The following is a 16,904-nucleotide window of genomic DNA, read 5'->3' as shown; positions in this document are numbered from 1 at the left end:
TTATGTGCATGCTGGCATTGCTTCCTGGCTCATCAGTTTTAGGAAAAAAAGAGATAACTAGCAGTTCAGGGCGAGGGGAATGGAAAGAAACAATGCATTATTCATGTTATAAGTACCAAAGTTGTTGTTCTATTAATATAGCACAGAAAAGGATGCCTAAATACTTTTACATGTTCAAAAAACATGTAGAACCTTGCTCTTACAAGTAGAACACATCCATATGACTATAACTAATGGAAGGTTTGTAACTGTATACTTAAAACATACAATGAATGGTCCAAAATGGCACTAATGATGATGAAGGAAATGTGTTTGGCAAAGGAAATATAAACATAGTAGAGATTTGATAGGCTTGAAAAATGGAATGAAGTACAACACTAAAAATGGAATCTATCCAGTTTTTGCAGCAGTAAAGCAAATTATAATTGCCTATTTGTAAAATGTGATATTGTAATGTCAGCAAAGATAATGTATAAGTTTTGGTATTCTTATGTCTAGGAAGGCAAAACCAAAGTCCAACTGGAAACTGATACAGGGAGACTGGATATTAAAATTCTGATTCAAATCACAACAAAATAGTGTAAAATGAATTGGTTATCTGTAGTCATGTAAATGCTAATGGTATTCGCAATAATGCTAATGGTGGAAAAATACGACTGTAAGAGTTGTAACTACAGAGATGATAAATTATTTACAAAGTTTTTAGCTTTTTTCTTTTTTCAAGGAAAACTTATTGAATAAAGTGTAGAAAGGCTTATTTTAGCTCTTCAGCATACTATGTGCCCAGTGGCATAGCAGGGAGGGAGGGCTGTCACCCCAGGCACAGTGTTTTGGGTGGAGCATCAAGGCACAATGAGCTGTTGTGTCCTTGAGGCAGCAGGTGTGTGTCCTGGCCCCTGTGAGCCCAGCGCTGCTTTTGTGAGCTGCGCTGCTTGCAGGGAGGATGCCCTGTGATCCTGGGAGCTGCGCCCATAGCTCCCTGGGCTCTCAGGGACCAGGGCACAAGCCTGTTGCCTCCTTCTCAGCACAAGCCTGAGGGCGCCATGAGAAGGACGCAACAGCTCAAGGCTGCGAGCCAAGTGCCACTCACAAAGGCAGCGCTGGGCTCACACTCCAGGTGGGTGGCTGAGAAGGATGCAACGGCTCCCAAAGCTGTGATCGTCCACAGCCCTGGGCACCCCTCTCCTACACTACGATCTCCTACACTACGATCAGGGGCAGAACTGTGAGTGATCGCAGCATCACAGAGGGGCACCGCCGCCTCTCCGAAGCTTCTGCCCTGAGGGGGCGCTGGCACTGCCTCTCCAACACTTCCACTCTGGAGCCGGCCGCAGTATTTAGCCCCACTTTACATGTGGATAAAAATACAGTGGTACCTCGGGTTACATACGCTTCAGGTTACATACGCTTCAGGTTACACACTCCACTAATCCAGAAACAGTGCTTCAGGTTAAGAACTTTGCTTCAGGATGAGAACAGCAATTGGGCTCCGGTGGCGCGGCGGCAGCGCGAAGCCCCATTAGCTAAAGTGGTGCTTCAGGTTAAGAACAGTTTCAGGTTAAGTACGGACCCCCGGAACGAATTAAGTACTTAACCTGAGGTACCACTGTATAGTATCAATAGAATATAATTCAAATGTTGGCTTTTCTAACTATATTTTTTGCAGTATATTTTCTCATCAGAATCCTCTGTAGGACAAGAAATGAAGATGTATTAATGTAGTCTTGTCAACCTAGCAAGAGGTAAGAACTTGGCAATGTGCAAATATATGCAAGTTGCTCCATAAAAAGATTGCACATTATGTTCAGTTGCAATGTTTTATAACAGTGAGGAGAAAGTTTATCAGGTTTCTGGCCTCTAGCAGAAGTCAATTATTTCTGTGCCAATCTGAAGTTATTACAGGGAGTTCCTTTTCATCTCACATTAGAGTTGGTGGGGTTCATGTGACTTCTAAGGTTCCAAACAATTACTAGTAAGGGATGAAGACTTGCTTTTGTATTTGGGAGCTCAAGAGGAGGGTAAATACAGGAATAGTGGATCTGCCTTATTTTAGGGTTGGCAGCATTCACTTGGATTTTAGTGGCCTGAAGAAGCTGTTAGTGAGGGTTGGAAGCTCTCTTTATGTTCTTCAGCTCAGCAAGACGTAATCCCAGCCTTTGGGAGAGGAAAGCACTTGGACTCGATGGCCCTTGTGGTCTCTTCCAACTCTATGATTCTATGATTCTATGATTCTATGAAGCTTCAATGATTGCAAATAAGTTTAGCTGAGAGGATCAACAATCAGTGATGACCCTTCTTAGTTGATCCATTTCAGAATTCAAAACAGCAAGGCAAGAAGTAAAACTAAAGTTGAAAAACCAAAATAATTGTTAGCATTCCACTGCTCAGCTTACTGTGGGGAACAATATACTTTGCAAGAATAGGAAGTAAATATTCTAAAATAAGTCTGCTGGAGTTGGGATTATTGTGTAAATTCTTTGCATGGAATATTATTAAATTCTTCCCAAAGCTCATGGGAACTGGAACCTATGTCCTTGGAATTAATTCCCACTACATTCAAAGGAACTTGCTTCCAAAGATGGACATTGAGGCAGCAGGCTTAAGCTGATGTTTCAACCTATGTAGGGTTTGTTAAAAAAAAGTTTAGGTAGCAGTTCAGCTAACACATTCCTGGAAGTATAAGCACATTTACCTGGAAATACCTTTGACTGAAACTAACAAGGTTTGATATAGCTGTTATGGTCCAATAAGCTATGGTTTTGTGGCCTGGGAATGAGTCATGTGTTGTGTGTTTTGCACGTTCAGCTTACTTTCTTAAACCAAAAGTCTTATATCATCTAAATCATGTAACGGGGGTTTAAGGGGTCCATCTAAACCAGGATATGAAACCAGAATTGTGGACCACTTGAAGATTGTTGAGTGCCTTGGTGGAGCATTTACTGAGCATGTTTATTCAGAAGTTAATTCTACTGTGCTCTTGAACAACAAATCCCTAATTTCCTGACAGTTGGCCATGCTGCCTGGGGCTTATGGGAGTTTTAGACCATCAACGTTTGGAGGGCAATGTCTTGGCTACCTGCCCTAGTGTGTTTAGGACTGCAGCCTTCATAAATTGTTTTTGTTCTACAAATCCAAGCACCTACATTTATTTTAATAGCATTTTCTTTCTACCAGCCACTTCAGAATCAGCACCAGCATCAAAATCAGTGCCATATTATGAAAAGCACAGGCCCCTGACAAGGCTGTTTAGAAGAGCACCATTAACTGCTAAATGTTTAAGGAGATATGAGAAGACTGCACCACTATTAAGAAAATCACAGGTCCTAAGATAGAGCTTTGTTATTCCAGCCCTGGTCAAAACAGCCTTGAACTCTATTTTCAGGGGAAAAACAAGTAAGTTGCAGGGCCATGGACAGATCTTTTTCAATTGTTTTGCAACCTTTTCCCAGGCCACCTGCTTGCACGTCATGCTATGGTTGCCATGTATCTGGGAATTCCCAGACATGTCTTCTTTTGGGGATCCTACATGCCCATCCAGGGGGAATCAATTAAAAGAAAATGGTGCACAGGCAGCTCTGGTTCAGGTTCTGGCTTGGTGGTGGCCTAAAAAAGCTCAACAGCTTTTTGTGTCTGGATTTTCACCTCTTGAAATATGGCAACCCTACCTCATGCACCAAAGTTTGAGACCCTGAATGAATGAATGAACATAAGAAAAACATATGAATAAAAGAGCAATTAGAATTTAAAACAGGTAATTGTTAAAGCAAATAGGAACAAAAAAAACAAGCATAGGATAAAACATGTGAATAGAATACGAGTTTAAACAGATAATGGATGGATAAGAACTGATAATAAAAAGCAGATAAGAACTAAGAGACATGCAGTTAAAACAACTGTAAGAGACCCTCTGACCTACAAAATTAAAGGAGTTTGTCTTCAAGGAACTACATATGTGTTACAGTATACATTTTGAAGCCAATGTATGCTTAATTGCCAAGTTAAAATATCTGCTTTAGAGTAAATTATGCTAGATGACAGTAACTAATAAAATGCTACATTCTTCTCCAAATGCAACACTCCTGCATGCACTGAGTATCTTTACCTTGTAGAGCTGTTGTATGTCACATGTGTGAAACATCGAGCGCTGGCCCTGGAGGTTGGGAGACTGTCCTCCTGTGGCTGTATAGTCAGGTTTACAAAAGTGTCACTCAAAGCATCTTCTCTGTCCATATGGCCTGGAATCTCTAGGTGTTTTTAAAATTAAAAACAGAAATTAAGAATAAAGTTTACTATTGCTACATGTTTTACTGGATACAGTGGTACCTCGGGTTAAGAACTTAATTCGTTCTGGAGGTCCATTCTTAACCTGAAACTGTTCTTAACCTGAAGCACCACTTTAGCTAATGGGGCCTCCCACTGCCGCCGCCACACAATTTCTGTTCTTATCCTGAAGCAAAGTTCTTAACCCGAGATAATATTTCTGGGTTAGCGGAGTCTGTAACCTGAAGTGTCTGTAACCCGAGGTACCACTGTATAGGAATTGGCTTTTCAAAGCAATTACTACAGAAGACTAGCTATGAAGTATTTATACAATGCCAATGGTGATAGTAACTGACTTTCACAGTAATTATTACTAGCTGGGACTAGAACCTGTCAAAGTGGTTTTCTATTAAAAGAAGTCTCCTATTATATATTTAGTCACACCCTGCCTTTGCCCCTGATGGAACCAAAGGCAACTTCATATTGGTGACCTGAGCTACCTGCATGTTGATCAAAACAGGAACATATTTATTAAGGTATTTGTATCTCACATTTGTAGGCAATTGGCCTTTGCATAGTGGCTTACAATGCAATAATGAAAACATTATTCTATTTAATTTAAATAGAATTTCATAAACAGTGAAAATAGAGCAATAAGTTTAAAACTTTAGAACAACATCAGCAAAGAAAAACAGATTGGGATAAAGACTTCCTTAAAGCCTATTTAAAAGCAGCTAAAAGAAGATCCTAAATGTACATTCATTGGGTTCAAACCCAACATAGCAGGCTCTGGAGGAAGACCAGGAAGAATAGGAGGGCCAAGCTGGAACAGAGAGACCCTTCTCTCCCTCCAAGTATACCTGACTCCAGTGCTGAGACAGGAGTCCCAGCTCCCTCCCTTCTTGTGGGGGGCAGGGTGCTGCTGGACCTCTGGAGGGATCCACGCCACTTCCTGGGGTGGCAGAGCAGACTTCAGAGGGGCAAATGTGCCTGGTGCTCTCATTTTGTATAGATTTTGAGACAAATATGGCAATGAAAACTCAAAACTGGCTACTTTTTTTTTAAGCTCCACAATAGTTTATTATATAATCGAGGAATATGTACATATGACATGAACTGGCAAAAGCCAGCTGACACCACTTTGCCTCTTGCTCAGGATCATCTGTGGTGAGGATCCAGCATCCAACAGTAATCAGCCAACAGGGAAGTGGACCACTTTTCACTTTTCATTATTGTAATTTCCTGATAAAACATTCACTGTGCTCATCACTAATGATACTGCAGTTGTCAGGGAAGAAATCCAAGTGGGAATGGAGAAAATGGATCTTTAAGGACATATTGCAGCCAAGTTTGTGATACAGAGACATGTTCTCAATCAGTTCCTTGTAGTTTTCTACCCTGATATTTCCGAGAAAGTTAGTTGACACCATATGAAATGCACCCCAAGCTTTTTTCTCATCACCCTGAAGCAGGTTGTCTAACATTTTGTCTTTGATGAGCTCGCAGATCTGAAGACCCACAAAAACTCCCTCTTTAATTCTTACTTCGCTGAATCGAGGAAATTTTTCAGACAGGCACTTGAAAGCTGATCTATGGCTTTTACAAAGTTTTTCATCATACCGAGTTTGATGTGTAGGGGCAGTAGTGAGATTTTGTTTATTTCTGCCAGTGCTGGGAGTTGCACAGTCTTCTCTCTGACATTCAGAGATTTCCTCTGATGCCAGTCTCTCTTCACAAAGTGCAAAGTCTTTGCTCGGCTGTCCCATTCACATAAAAAACAGCAGTATGTATATCCCAACTGCAGACCCATCAACACAGACCCTACCTTCAAGTCACAAGAGAGATGCTAGCCATATTTGCTGCGTTGAAGACAGTCTGTTTTAGGTTGTTGTAGGTTTCTTTCATGTAGACAGCATGTCTGACTGGAACAGATGGAATTCTATTTCCATTATGCAGTAACACCATCTTGAGACTCAATTTTGAGGAGCCTATGAATAGTCACTATTCTTGCGTGGTCCTGTGTGATTCTGAGGACATCCATTACATCATCTACATTGTAGCAGAACACAAGGTCATCTTCCTTTCTGAGGAACACAGGGTCATCTTCCTTTCTGAAGTAAGGTGCAACCTGCTGCTGATGACTGTGAAATGAAATCATTAGAACGGCTAAGGGAGCTGGGCATGTTTAGCCTGGAGAAGAGGAGGTTAAGGGGTGATATGATAGCCATGTTCAAATATATAAAAGGATGTCACATAGAGGAGGGAGAAAGGTTGTTTTCTGCTGCTCCAGAGAAGCGGACACGGAGCAATGGTTCCAAACTACAAGAAAAAAGATTCCACCTAAACATTAGGAAGAACTTCCTGATAGTAAGAGCTGTTCGACAGTGGAATTTGCTGCCAAGGAGTGTGGTGGAGTCTCCTTCTTTGGAGGTCTTTAAGCAGAGGCTTGACAACCATATGTCAGGAGTGCTCTGATGGTGTTTCCTGCTTGGCAGGGGGTTGGACTCGATGGCCCTTGTGGTCTCTTCCAACTCTATGATTCTATGATTCTATGATTTTCCTTGATACAATTCCATTGTTAAAGTCCTGATCCCAGTAACTCCACTTTGGCCTTGGGTGGCTCCAGATCACGAACAAAATCATTCAGTTCTTCTTGTGCAAGATGGTATGGTGCAGATGGCGGACCATGGCAAACATCTGGATCATCATTAGACACTGAAGGCTGAGGAGAACCCAACATCAGTTCACCTCCCTTCTCACTGTCTCAATCGATGGAAAATTATCTTGAAGGTTCAGGAGTGAGAAGTCCTTTGCCATGTGGAACTGGTCAGAAAGAAGACGGCATGTTTGGGTATGCTACTGTCCACTTCTTTTTCCTTGTGAATGATGGAGAAGAACTGAGGATTAAATCTGTAAATTAAAATTTAAACCCTTTGTCCCACATGTGTGGGAGAATTATGAGAGTAAACAGGTTGTGAAGCCCTTTTAGCAGAGTGAAAACACTTATTAACTGTTGCAGCTTACTGGAAGCTATGAATTAGGAAATTACACCTTTTTATCCCTGTTTGTTTGTGGTCTGCTGACCTTCCCTTCTCTGTCCCTGTAGCTAAGAATTTTAAGACAAAAAAAAGTTTACTTACATTTCAATGCAGGTAGCAAATACATCAAAGTAGTATGCAGGTAAAAATACTTCTTACTTACAAAATACAAATGAGTTCCAATATGGAGCCTGGGCTCTCAGCAGAGCCCAGGCATGTATATCTGCTCATATTGCTGGCTTGAAAGATGAGAGACTGAGGCAAGGAGGAAAGAGAAAATATTAAGATCCTTTGTCCTATTTCCCACCACAGGAAGTAGGGGATATGACATCACACAGACCCCTCTTCTCAAGGAATACAGGAACTCTGTGAGCCTTAACCCCTTCATATGCTTATTTAGCAAATGAAGCTGTCATTTTGACTGAAGATGTTCCCACAGGGATGCCTTCAGAAACAGGTGGTACCATTCAGAAGTAGCAGTCATTTGCGTGATTGCTTGGCTCCCTCCAAACCATAGGAACAGCAAATGGCTGTTTGCCCTTTTTCCACAGTTTGTTCCCCCCCCCCACGTATTGAATCATATGTGTGGGGCCCAGGCCTTGTCCTGGTCCTCAATCTTACATCCAAAATTGAGCTGATACGCCTTTTTACTATCAGACTGATGACACTTTTCTGGCTTGCAAATGTCACTTCCCCACAAATGTAACAAAAGTTTTATCTGCACTATTAACACATTTACAAGGCATCACTACTGCTGGATTTACACTGCAGGGATCACTTTTGTAGTACCTATGACACAGGGGTAAATGGGAAAGTAGCGCACAAATGACTTGCTCACCCTGCAAGACTTTGTTTTATACTAATGATTGCATCAATTTATGTCAGCAGTTGACTCAACTACATTACTCAACAGCATGTCATTGGTCCTGGGAGTGGTGTGTATGATGAGTTGATGCAATATGATGCCATATGTCTCAATCAGGAGTTTGAAATAGAGCGTTGCCAAATGAAATTGTGTAGTCAACATGGACTGGGTTGTTTATGCATGGCTATCTTTGGATCTCCTAAACAGGAGCCAATCAACAATTTCAATTGTCATTTTCAGATTAGTAAAGATTGGCTATTTTAATTTCAGAGGCATTTTGTGTGTTGTGCAGTGCAGCTTATATTCCACACTAAACTGCTTCGTATCCTAAGCGTGTTTTTAACTGGGGTCTCTCTTCTGCTGGAGAGTGTGCAAAGCCCCATGTCTAGGCACCCAGTTGATTCTTTTGTCAGTTACACACACGTGGGGCAGATCTATTTTCCACCTCCAAATAATTTGTATAGATGAAAGGACCATGACATCCTGGAGCCAGGATGTGCTTCATGCTGCAGCCAGTGGCGTAGCGTGGGGGGTGCAGGGGGGGGGGCCGGGCGCACCGGGCGCAACATCTGGGGGTTAGGGTTAGGGGGCACAAATCCACGGGTTAGGGGGCGCAAATTACTTGCCTTGCCCCGGGTGCTGACAACCCACGCTACGCCACTGGCTGCAGCTGATAGCCCTGGTAGATATGTGTGAGTCTGACACCTTCCGCTTCATGTCATGTGGTACCACAAGACATTCCACATCATGAATCATTCTACGTTAAAATATAGTTGAATAAATTGTGAGATAGCAGATGACGTCTAAGAGCTTACAGTCCCCACAAGACTGCAAGGCACACAGACCATGGCGGAGTGCTCCCCACCAGTGCCTGGGGTGGGTGCATGTGTGCCAGGGCCCACAAAGCATGCCTCGGGGACAGAGCACACCGATGGAGCGAGCCCCTGCCCTCTGGCAGGAGGGGTACATTCATGGTGCTGCACAAGCCCAGTGACACTTTGTGAGACTTGCAAAAATGGTGCTGGGCTCACAGGGTGCCATGAGCTGTTGCATCCTACTCTGAAGGGCAGCTGAGAAGGAGGCAACAGCTCAAGTGCCCTGCAAGCCCAGCTCTGTGTTGCTTTTGTAAGTAACGCTGGGCTCACAGGGCACCTGAGCTGCTGTGCCCTTCTCAGGTGCCCTCTACCTGGAGGGTGGCTGAGAAGGACGCAGCAGCTCATGATGCCCTGTGCCCAGGGTGACGGACCCTGTCAGAACAAAGGAAAAACATGACTGCCTGCATCCGTGTCGGGGGGGGGGGGGAGCCAGAACAAAAGCTATATGCAAAACAGAAGCTCCTAGTGAGCAGGAAGTAAACAGGCATGTGACACACAACAGCCTGTTCCATTTTTTAAGGTGGAATGGAAATATCCTAACACTTTTTCTTTCCACTAATTTTTAATAGATGAGTAAAGTATTGGTCTCAGGGCTTATCTGGACTTACCTTTTGCCCTGCTCTTTTCCAGACACAGGCTTAAAAGATCTGTATCCGAGCACCCCCACCCCCCATGAATTTTGTAATCTGTGTTTTCCACAGATGGCCATTTGCTCCAATTGAGCTTTAAAGAGTAAGTTTAAGGGCACTTGGACACAAGAGCTTTAAAACCTGGACTGTGCCTGTAAAGAGCGGCAGAAAGTGTGGATAAGCCCTAAATCTCTCTTAATTAAATCAATGGGACCAAAAAAACATTTAAATCTGAGTGAATTATTCCCAGTGTGCATTTTGCTGCCTCACTTCAACTAAACTTTAGATTTGCATTAATATTAATTTCCCTCTTTTTGCTGTTTGTGCTTTAGAATAGTGACAGTGAAGAGATCAGGAAAATAATGGAGTAGCATATTTATAACAAGCTTTTGTAATCCCCCCAAAATATAATTTAAAGTGAATGTTTAAAGCAAAAAACCCCAAAACATTGTATATAGTACTGTTAGAAATAATTAAATCCCAGGCTTGCAGACTATGGATTAAGAAATAAAAATCCTGTTACAGATAGAGACTTTAAAAGGGTCCCCCCCCCAAGTCATAAGAACATTTCCCTTCCCACCCCGCTTTAAATCCTGTTTTATACCTTCCTTGTTCTCTAGGCTCTCTGTACCCTGGATAACCTAATCTGCACACAGCTCAGGTTAATGTCATGGGCTGCAGAAAGAATGTAAGCTAAGCATGCTATGTGCCATGTCTGTTAATTTATTTGAGCCAGAGCTCCAGAAATGTTTACCAGCTTACGAGGGCAAAGATGCTTCTAAGTACCTATGATTCCTTGCTGTGTAAAGGCTTGGTTTTGGCTTGGGAAACAAACATTACTGATTACTGAAATGATTGATGTATTTTCATTCCATATAAAAAAGGAGCTACTTTACTAAAGTAGTTTCATCAAGTAAAACCTGTATACTGCAAAGCTATACATTTCTCCCCCAAAATATTGAGTTTGATGGGACTAACTCTCAGATTGATGAGTATAGGTTTGCAGCCTAAATCTTTCTGCTACTGCTTTCAGAGATCTACGGATTTGGAACCACTGAGGCACATAACTTTTCAAGTAGACTCCACGAGCCTCAACCCATGTGCATGCCAACTCATAGCCTCACCGTTGATCCTATTCTAAGCTTTTGAGTGTCTGCAAGCATGTAAACTAGATTTTCAAAAAGCAGTTTTGAAATCCATTTATCTTTTTATCTGTACATTTTTATCTGTTGGTAGCAAGGGAAAACAAAGAGATACTTGAATGAAAGCAGAATAATTTATGTTTACACCTTGATTTGTATTTTCCACAAGATGATGCCTTTGCCCTAGGCTTCCAGTTTTCCAAAACATCTTCTTCTTCTTTGGCTTGTAGCTGAGTCTTCCATAAACACAGTCTTAACAGTGAGTCTGTAAGTGACTTTGGAGGCCAATTCTGGATCCACACGTCCTTCCACAGTGGAGACATAGGTTTCTGGGCAGGAGTTGATCACTGTGAGGATTTGCCAAATGTGCCTTCCTCTCAGTACGTTTCTTGTTTTCATCCTGAGTTTGTGCTTCTTCAAAGTCCACAACACCTTTGGCTGTTCTCCAATTGGAGCTCTCGCAGGCCAGTGTTTCCCAGTTGTTGGTGTTTATGATACATTTTAAAAGATTTGCCTTGAGAGAGTCTTTAAACCTCTTTTGTTGACCACCAGCATTACACTTTCCATTCTTAAGTTTGGAATAGTTGCTTTGGAAGACGATAAGCTGGCATCTAAACAACATGACCAGTCCAATGAAGTTGATATTGAAGAATCATTGCTTCGACCCTGGTGATCTTTGCTTCTTCCAGTATACTGGCATTAGTTTGCCTGTCTTCCCAAGTGATATGTAAAATTTTTCAGAGACACCATTGATGGAATCTTTCAAGGAGTTGGAGATGGCATTTATAAGTGGTCCATGTTTCACAAGCATACAGTAAGGTTGGTAGTACAATAGCTTCGTAAACAAGCATTTTGGTTTCCTTGCGAAAGTCCCAGTCCTCAAACACTCTGCACTTCAATCGGGAGAAAGCTGCACTCGCAGAGCTCAGGCGATGCTGGATTTCGGCATCAGTGTCAGCCCTTGTGGAAAGATAACTGCCCAGGTAGTAGAAGTGATCAACACTTTTGAATGTTACACCATTGAGTTGGATTTGTGGTGCTCCAGAGGGGTTGTTTTGTGTTTGTTGGTGCAGCACTTTGGTTTTTTGGATGTTGAGCGATAGGCCAAGCTTTCTGTAAGCTTCTGAGATATTTATGATGGTTTGGAGGTCATCCTCTGAGTGTGCACACACTACGTTGTCATCAGCTCTATGACGGAAGTTATGGCAACCTTACTCTTTGCTTTCAGCCTACTCAGATTAAAGAGCTTTCCATCTGTTCGATATATGATTTCTACTCCAGTGGGGAGTTTCTCTTCGACAATGTGTAGGTTCATGGAGATGAAAATAATGAATTGAATTGGGGCAATAACACAACCCTGTTTAACACCTGATCCCACTGTGAATGGTTCATTTTGAGAATCACTGTTATCTGCGATTGTTGCTGTCATATTATCATGGAGGAGCCGAATGATGTTCACAAATTTATCTGGGGAGCCAATTTTCAGAAGGACAGTCCACAGGGCATTACGATTTACAGTGTCGAAGTCCTTAGTCAGGTCAGTAAACGCCATATACAGGGGTTGGTTTTGCTCTCGGCATTTTTCTTCAAGCTGTTGAGCGGTGAAAATCATGTCCACTTTCCTTTGTAACATGCCACTTATTATCTTCCACCTGTTCTGCCGTTGAGGACTTCTTGGATCATTCTTTGTCTAGCTCCTCCCCTTTGACCTTACCATCTTGGATGACCCTGCTGGCCTATCGATACCCCAGACAGCTTCGATCAGAAGGGTCATAGGAATATGCAAGCCCACTCACCATGATCGGGTTATGATCCAGCAAGTGAGTCAAAAACACTACTACTACGACTGTTGTTGTTATTGTTAAAATTTGAATACCATCGTATACCTGTAGATCTCAGGGTCCAGCCTGGCTGGAAGAACCAGCCACCTATTTCCAGAAGAAGCTCATTACAAATGGTCATGTGATTTCACCTGCAGGCCCTTCTGTGAAGACAAGAGACTTCCCTTCCCTGTTCAGTTTAGTATGTAGTGATGCAAGTACACCTTCTTTGTGCTGGCACCATGCCCACAAACCAGGAACACTTTCGGTACTCAAATCTTCATAGCATTTTCTAGGATGAAATGGAGTTCAAAGACATGCAGTGGCATGGAAGAATGAAGGAGCACTGACAGCTCTACTTAACAGGAGCCATTAAAATATTTACAAAGTAGCAGCTGCTCTTGCATTTAAACAGTTTCTTTGGCATGAAAAAGAAACTTGTTGATAATTGGCAGATAAGCCATGTTACTATGTTTTATGTGTGTTTGCACTCTGCGTGGTATGGACAGCCAGTTTTGCACAATCTGATGTTTACAAAGTAATTGTAACGTATGACCTCCTTAGGCAACAGGAACAGAAACTGCCTTTAAAATGCTGAGCAAGCATTTAATCACAACTCTTCCTGCTGATCTTTGAAAAATTCAATACATTCAACAAATATAACTCCTCCTAAAGATAAACTATAAGATGAGAAGTGAGGGTTTCTTGGTGTGTGCTTTAGGAATCACAGATGTATCCCAATGCACTACTAGTAAGCCAGACAGATGCAATTCTCTGTTTGTTAAAAAGAATACAGCAAAATGTACCTGACAAGTAGGGTAAGCAGAGAAACACTGCCAGACTGTAAGAGGTACAAACCACAGCTGTGAGGTTTTCCTGAATCAGAAATTTGTGTGTGTGTTTTTTGGACAGAACTCTAATAATGCTGACTATTGCAGGGAGTAAGGGAACTGGAGTACAATGGTGCCCCGCAAGACGAATGCCTCGCAAGATGGAAAACCCGCTAGACGAAAGGGTTTTCCGTTTTGGAGGTGCTTCGCAAAACGAATTTCCCTATGGGCTTGCTTCGCAAGACGAAAATGTCTTGCGAGTTCCTGCGGGGTTCCCCCCCCCTTTTCCTAAGCCCTAAGCCGCTTATCAGCTGATCCGCTGATAAGCCGCTTATCAGCGGATCCACTAAAAGCCGCTAAACCGCTAATAGCGCTAATCCGCTAAGCTGTCAATGGGCTTGCTTCGCAAGACGAAAAAACCGCTATACGAAGAGCCTCACGGAACGGATTAATTTCGTCTTGCGAGGCACCACTGTACTGAGGAAGATGGCCAGGATGTAAATATACATTAGGGTTAATTTATTCTGGGCAATGACTTTAGGATAAACTACCTACTATGACAGATGCCTTTTTGTGAAGGTTCAGTCAAAACTTTTAAGGGACAGTAATAAGTTCTTGAAGTAAACTTTCAGTTAATACATGTTTATCAAGGCTAAAATACGCAAAGGGATATTTTTTGAATGGGCAAATGCCTGGATTATAAAGTGCTGCCTTTTTCCACCTTCCACAGAGGAGCTCCTAGGGATCTGTACTTTAAAACTATAGTGACAATAGGAGGCAAAAGGGGAAATTGCAACCCTAGAGATGTAGCCTTCTACTGCAAAACTACATGGTGCAGTTAGGCAATGGGATTATGCATTGCCACATCTTGTATGGTAGCTATCTTTAAATATCTAAAGAGCTGCCTTATGGAAGATGGAACAAGCTTATTTTCTTCTGCTCCAGAGGGTGGAACTCAAACCAATGGCTTCAAGTTACAAGAAAGGAGATTCCATCTAAACATCAGCAAGAACTTTTGAAAACAATTGTGAATATTTTGATAGTCAGCTGCTAAAGTTGTAAAAAAACACACAGTCTTCCCCATAAAATAAAAGTAGGCTAGAATAAAAAGACTTCAGTAAGCAGTGAAATCAGTGAGGGAGGGAACGAATTATAGCTCCTGGGACAAGGCCCTGTCTTTCATCCCACCCAGCTGTGCTTCTACCTTAGGCGGAAACAAAGAACAGTTTCTCCTTCTGAATTTAGGGAGTAGTTTGGATGCTATTAGAAGAGGTAATCACTAAAGTATCCTAGACCTTCACAGGTAATCACCAACACTTTGAATTGCGCCTGGAAGCAAACTGGCACCCCTGGACATAGCTAACATCTGCATAATGCTGAACCCAAGAGAACCCCAAGAATGCACATCTGACTCTTCAGGAGGAATACTGCCCCATCCAGAACAGTCTGATTCCCTATTTCCAAGTCCTTCCTGACCAAGAGCACCTCTGCCTTGTCTGGACCAAGTTCAAATTTTAGTTTTCAGTCAGGCCATTTCTGTCTTCAAGCACTAGTCTAAACATCAATAGCTTCTTTGTACTATATGAAAAGGAAAAGTACAGTTGTGTACCATCTGCATATTAGTTCATTTAATTTAATTAAAGCTTTTTTGATACAAACAAGATAAAAAAGGAAACAAGGAAGTGAAAAAATATAGAAAGAGAAAGAAAGAGAAAAGAAAAAGGACTTCAGATTCTGTTTGTCAGTTACATAAAAAGAATTATTCAAATCATTCGCTCCACAACAACATCCAACTATTCCGCTTTTCTTAAACCAGTATTTTTCCAATCTTCAAACCCAAATATTGCATGCTTATCTTCCTTTTCAAACAAAAACTCCAAAAGGGGTTTCCAGTGAATAATACTGAAATTTTTCTCTAATTAAACATATCAACTTTGACTCCAACAATTTCAGCAACAATGTCTCCATATTAAATAATGAAAAATCTTTCCCTCTCTGTGTGTATAAGAGTCTCTCTGCTGTGAACATACATTGAGACAATATTGCATAGCCATTAGTCCGCACTGAGTGCTATACCTCCAATTTCCACTTCCTGTTGTATTTACCATGCTTTTTCCTATCTCTTTAAGTTTCCATTTATGTTTCTTCCATTCTTTTTCCAAAAAGAATGTCATGGATTTAATAGCTTGGGATCACTCCAACTCTTTCTCTCTCAATTCCATCAGTGTCAGTTTATTCAGGTGTATCTCCATTTATAACTTCATTTTTGTTTCCCAAAATCTCAGCTTTATCATTTAGTTGCTTCATTTCTCCATATACTTGTATAGTGAGCTCTTCAGTTTCATCACATGTTCCTTCTAGTTCTGCCATAGTATCATCTTTCAGTCTTGCCAATTCTGTTATCTAGATCCTCTGTGTCATTTCTGATCCCATTTTCCATTTCAGTCCTCTCTGGTTTAGTTTCATTCTTAATTTCATTTACTGTTCCTTCTAATTTTGTCAATTTTTTAATCTATTTTTTCCTCTAAAGCCTCTGTTTTCCCATTAAAAGACTGTTTTGTCTGTCATCATCTTCTTAAGAATATCCACAGTAAGCAATGACTCTGAAGATCTTCTTTCTTCCCTCTTTTTCTTTATGCCTGTGTTTTTCTTTTTCCTTGTAAGCAGCATTCTGAGGTTTTTCCTGCTTCACTTTTTATATTATTAGAAGTTTTGACTCTTAACAGCTTCCGTCACTTCAGCTATTTCACAGCTTGCAGCTGTCTCGTCTTTAAAACAGCATGAGATAAGCAAGGTCTATTCCCAGGAATACAGTGTCAGCTGGCAAAGTGGCTTGCAATTTATTAAACACACTTTTGTCAAAGGAAGAATAAAAAAAAAAGTATTCCACTTGAAGCGTCACAGAGATTCCCCTTGCCCATCTAAAACTTTCCCATTTCAAACCATAAATCCAGTTTTTTGTCGCTTTTACTTCACACCATAAACAGTAGCTTTTTCCTTCTCCTTTATTACTGAAAGTAGGTGCCAGTTTTCTCTGACAGATGCAAAACTCTTTTAAGTTGTTAATTGCTTAAAGTTGCTTTTTCCATCAGTGAAGAGCCAATGAGAGACCTTTAGTCCACCATGATACCTCCCCCGGAAGTCCCGTGTATAACCTGCAAATTGATGATGATGTAAAAAAAAAAAAGAAATAAATTTCAAAGATGCCAAAAAAGGGGCTCTTTATTTATACTATGATCCCCCGCAAATGGTTTAACTTTTGTTTCTTACAGACCAATCTCAAAAGTTTCTGTTGTCAAAAGACTCTATATGTGTCTTTGGCCAAAACACGTTGAGCAACACACACACCCTTTGATGTCTGTGATTTTTATTTTTTATTGCACAGCACCCTTAGATGCTTCCTGGATTTTTTTAAAGTTTATTTTACTGCATATTGATGTACTTG

General features: G+C 41.4%; 1 protein-coding gene across 6 annotated transcripts in view; it reads right to left on the bottom strand.

The window, feature by feature from the left end:
- The window catches only part of WDPCP (WD repeat containing planar cell polarity effector), a 210,854-nt gene that overhangs the window by 12,788 nt on the left and 181,162 nt on the right, over positions 1–16,904 (bottom strand). For 5 of the 6 annotated variants that reach the window (XM_081855533.1, XM_081855534.1, XM_081855532.1 and 2 more), the window contains exon 15: positions 4,103–4,244. The exons of the other annotated variant lie outside the window; for it this stretch is intronic. In XM_081855533.1, coding sequence (XP_081711659.1) covers positions 4,103–4,244 — 142 coding nt within the window. The remainder of the gene's footprint in view (positions 1–4,102; positions 4,245–16,904) is intronic. 6 annotated transcript variants of the gene reach the window in all.

This window comes from Podarcis erhardii (assembly GCF_964252035.2).
Source record: "Podarcis erhardii genome assembly, chromosome: 3".
NCBI lineage: Eukaryota > Metazoa > Chordata > Lepidosauria > Squamata > Lacertidae > Podarcis > Podarcis erhardii.
Note: the sequence above shows the minus strand (reverse complement) of the source record. Positions and strands in the feature narration are given on the sequence as shown.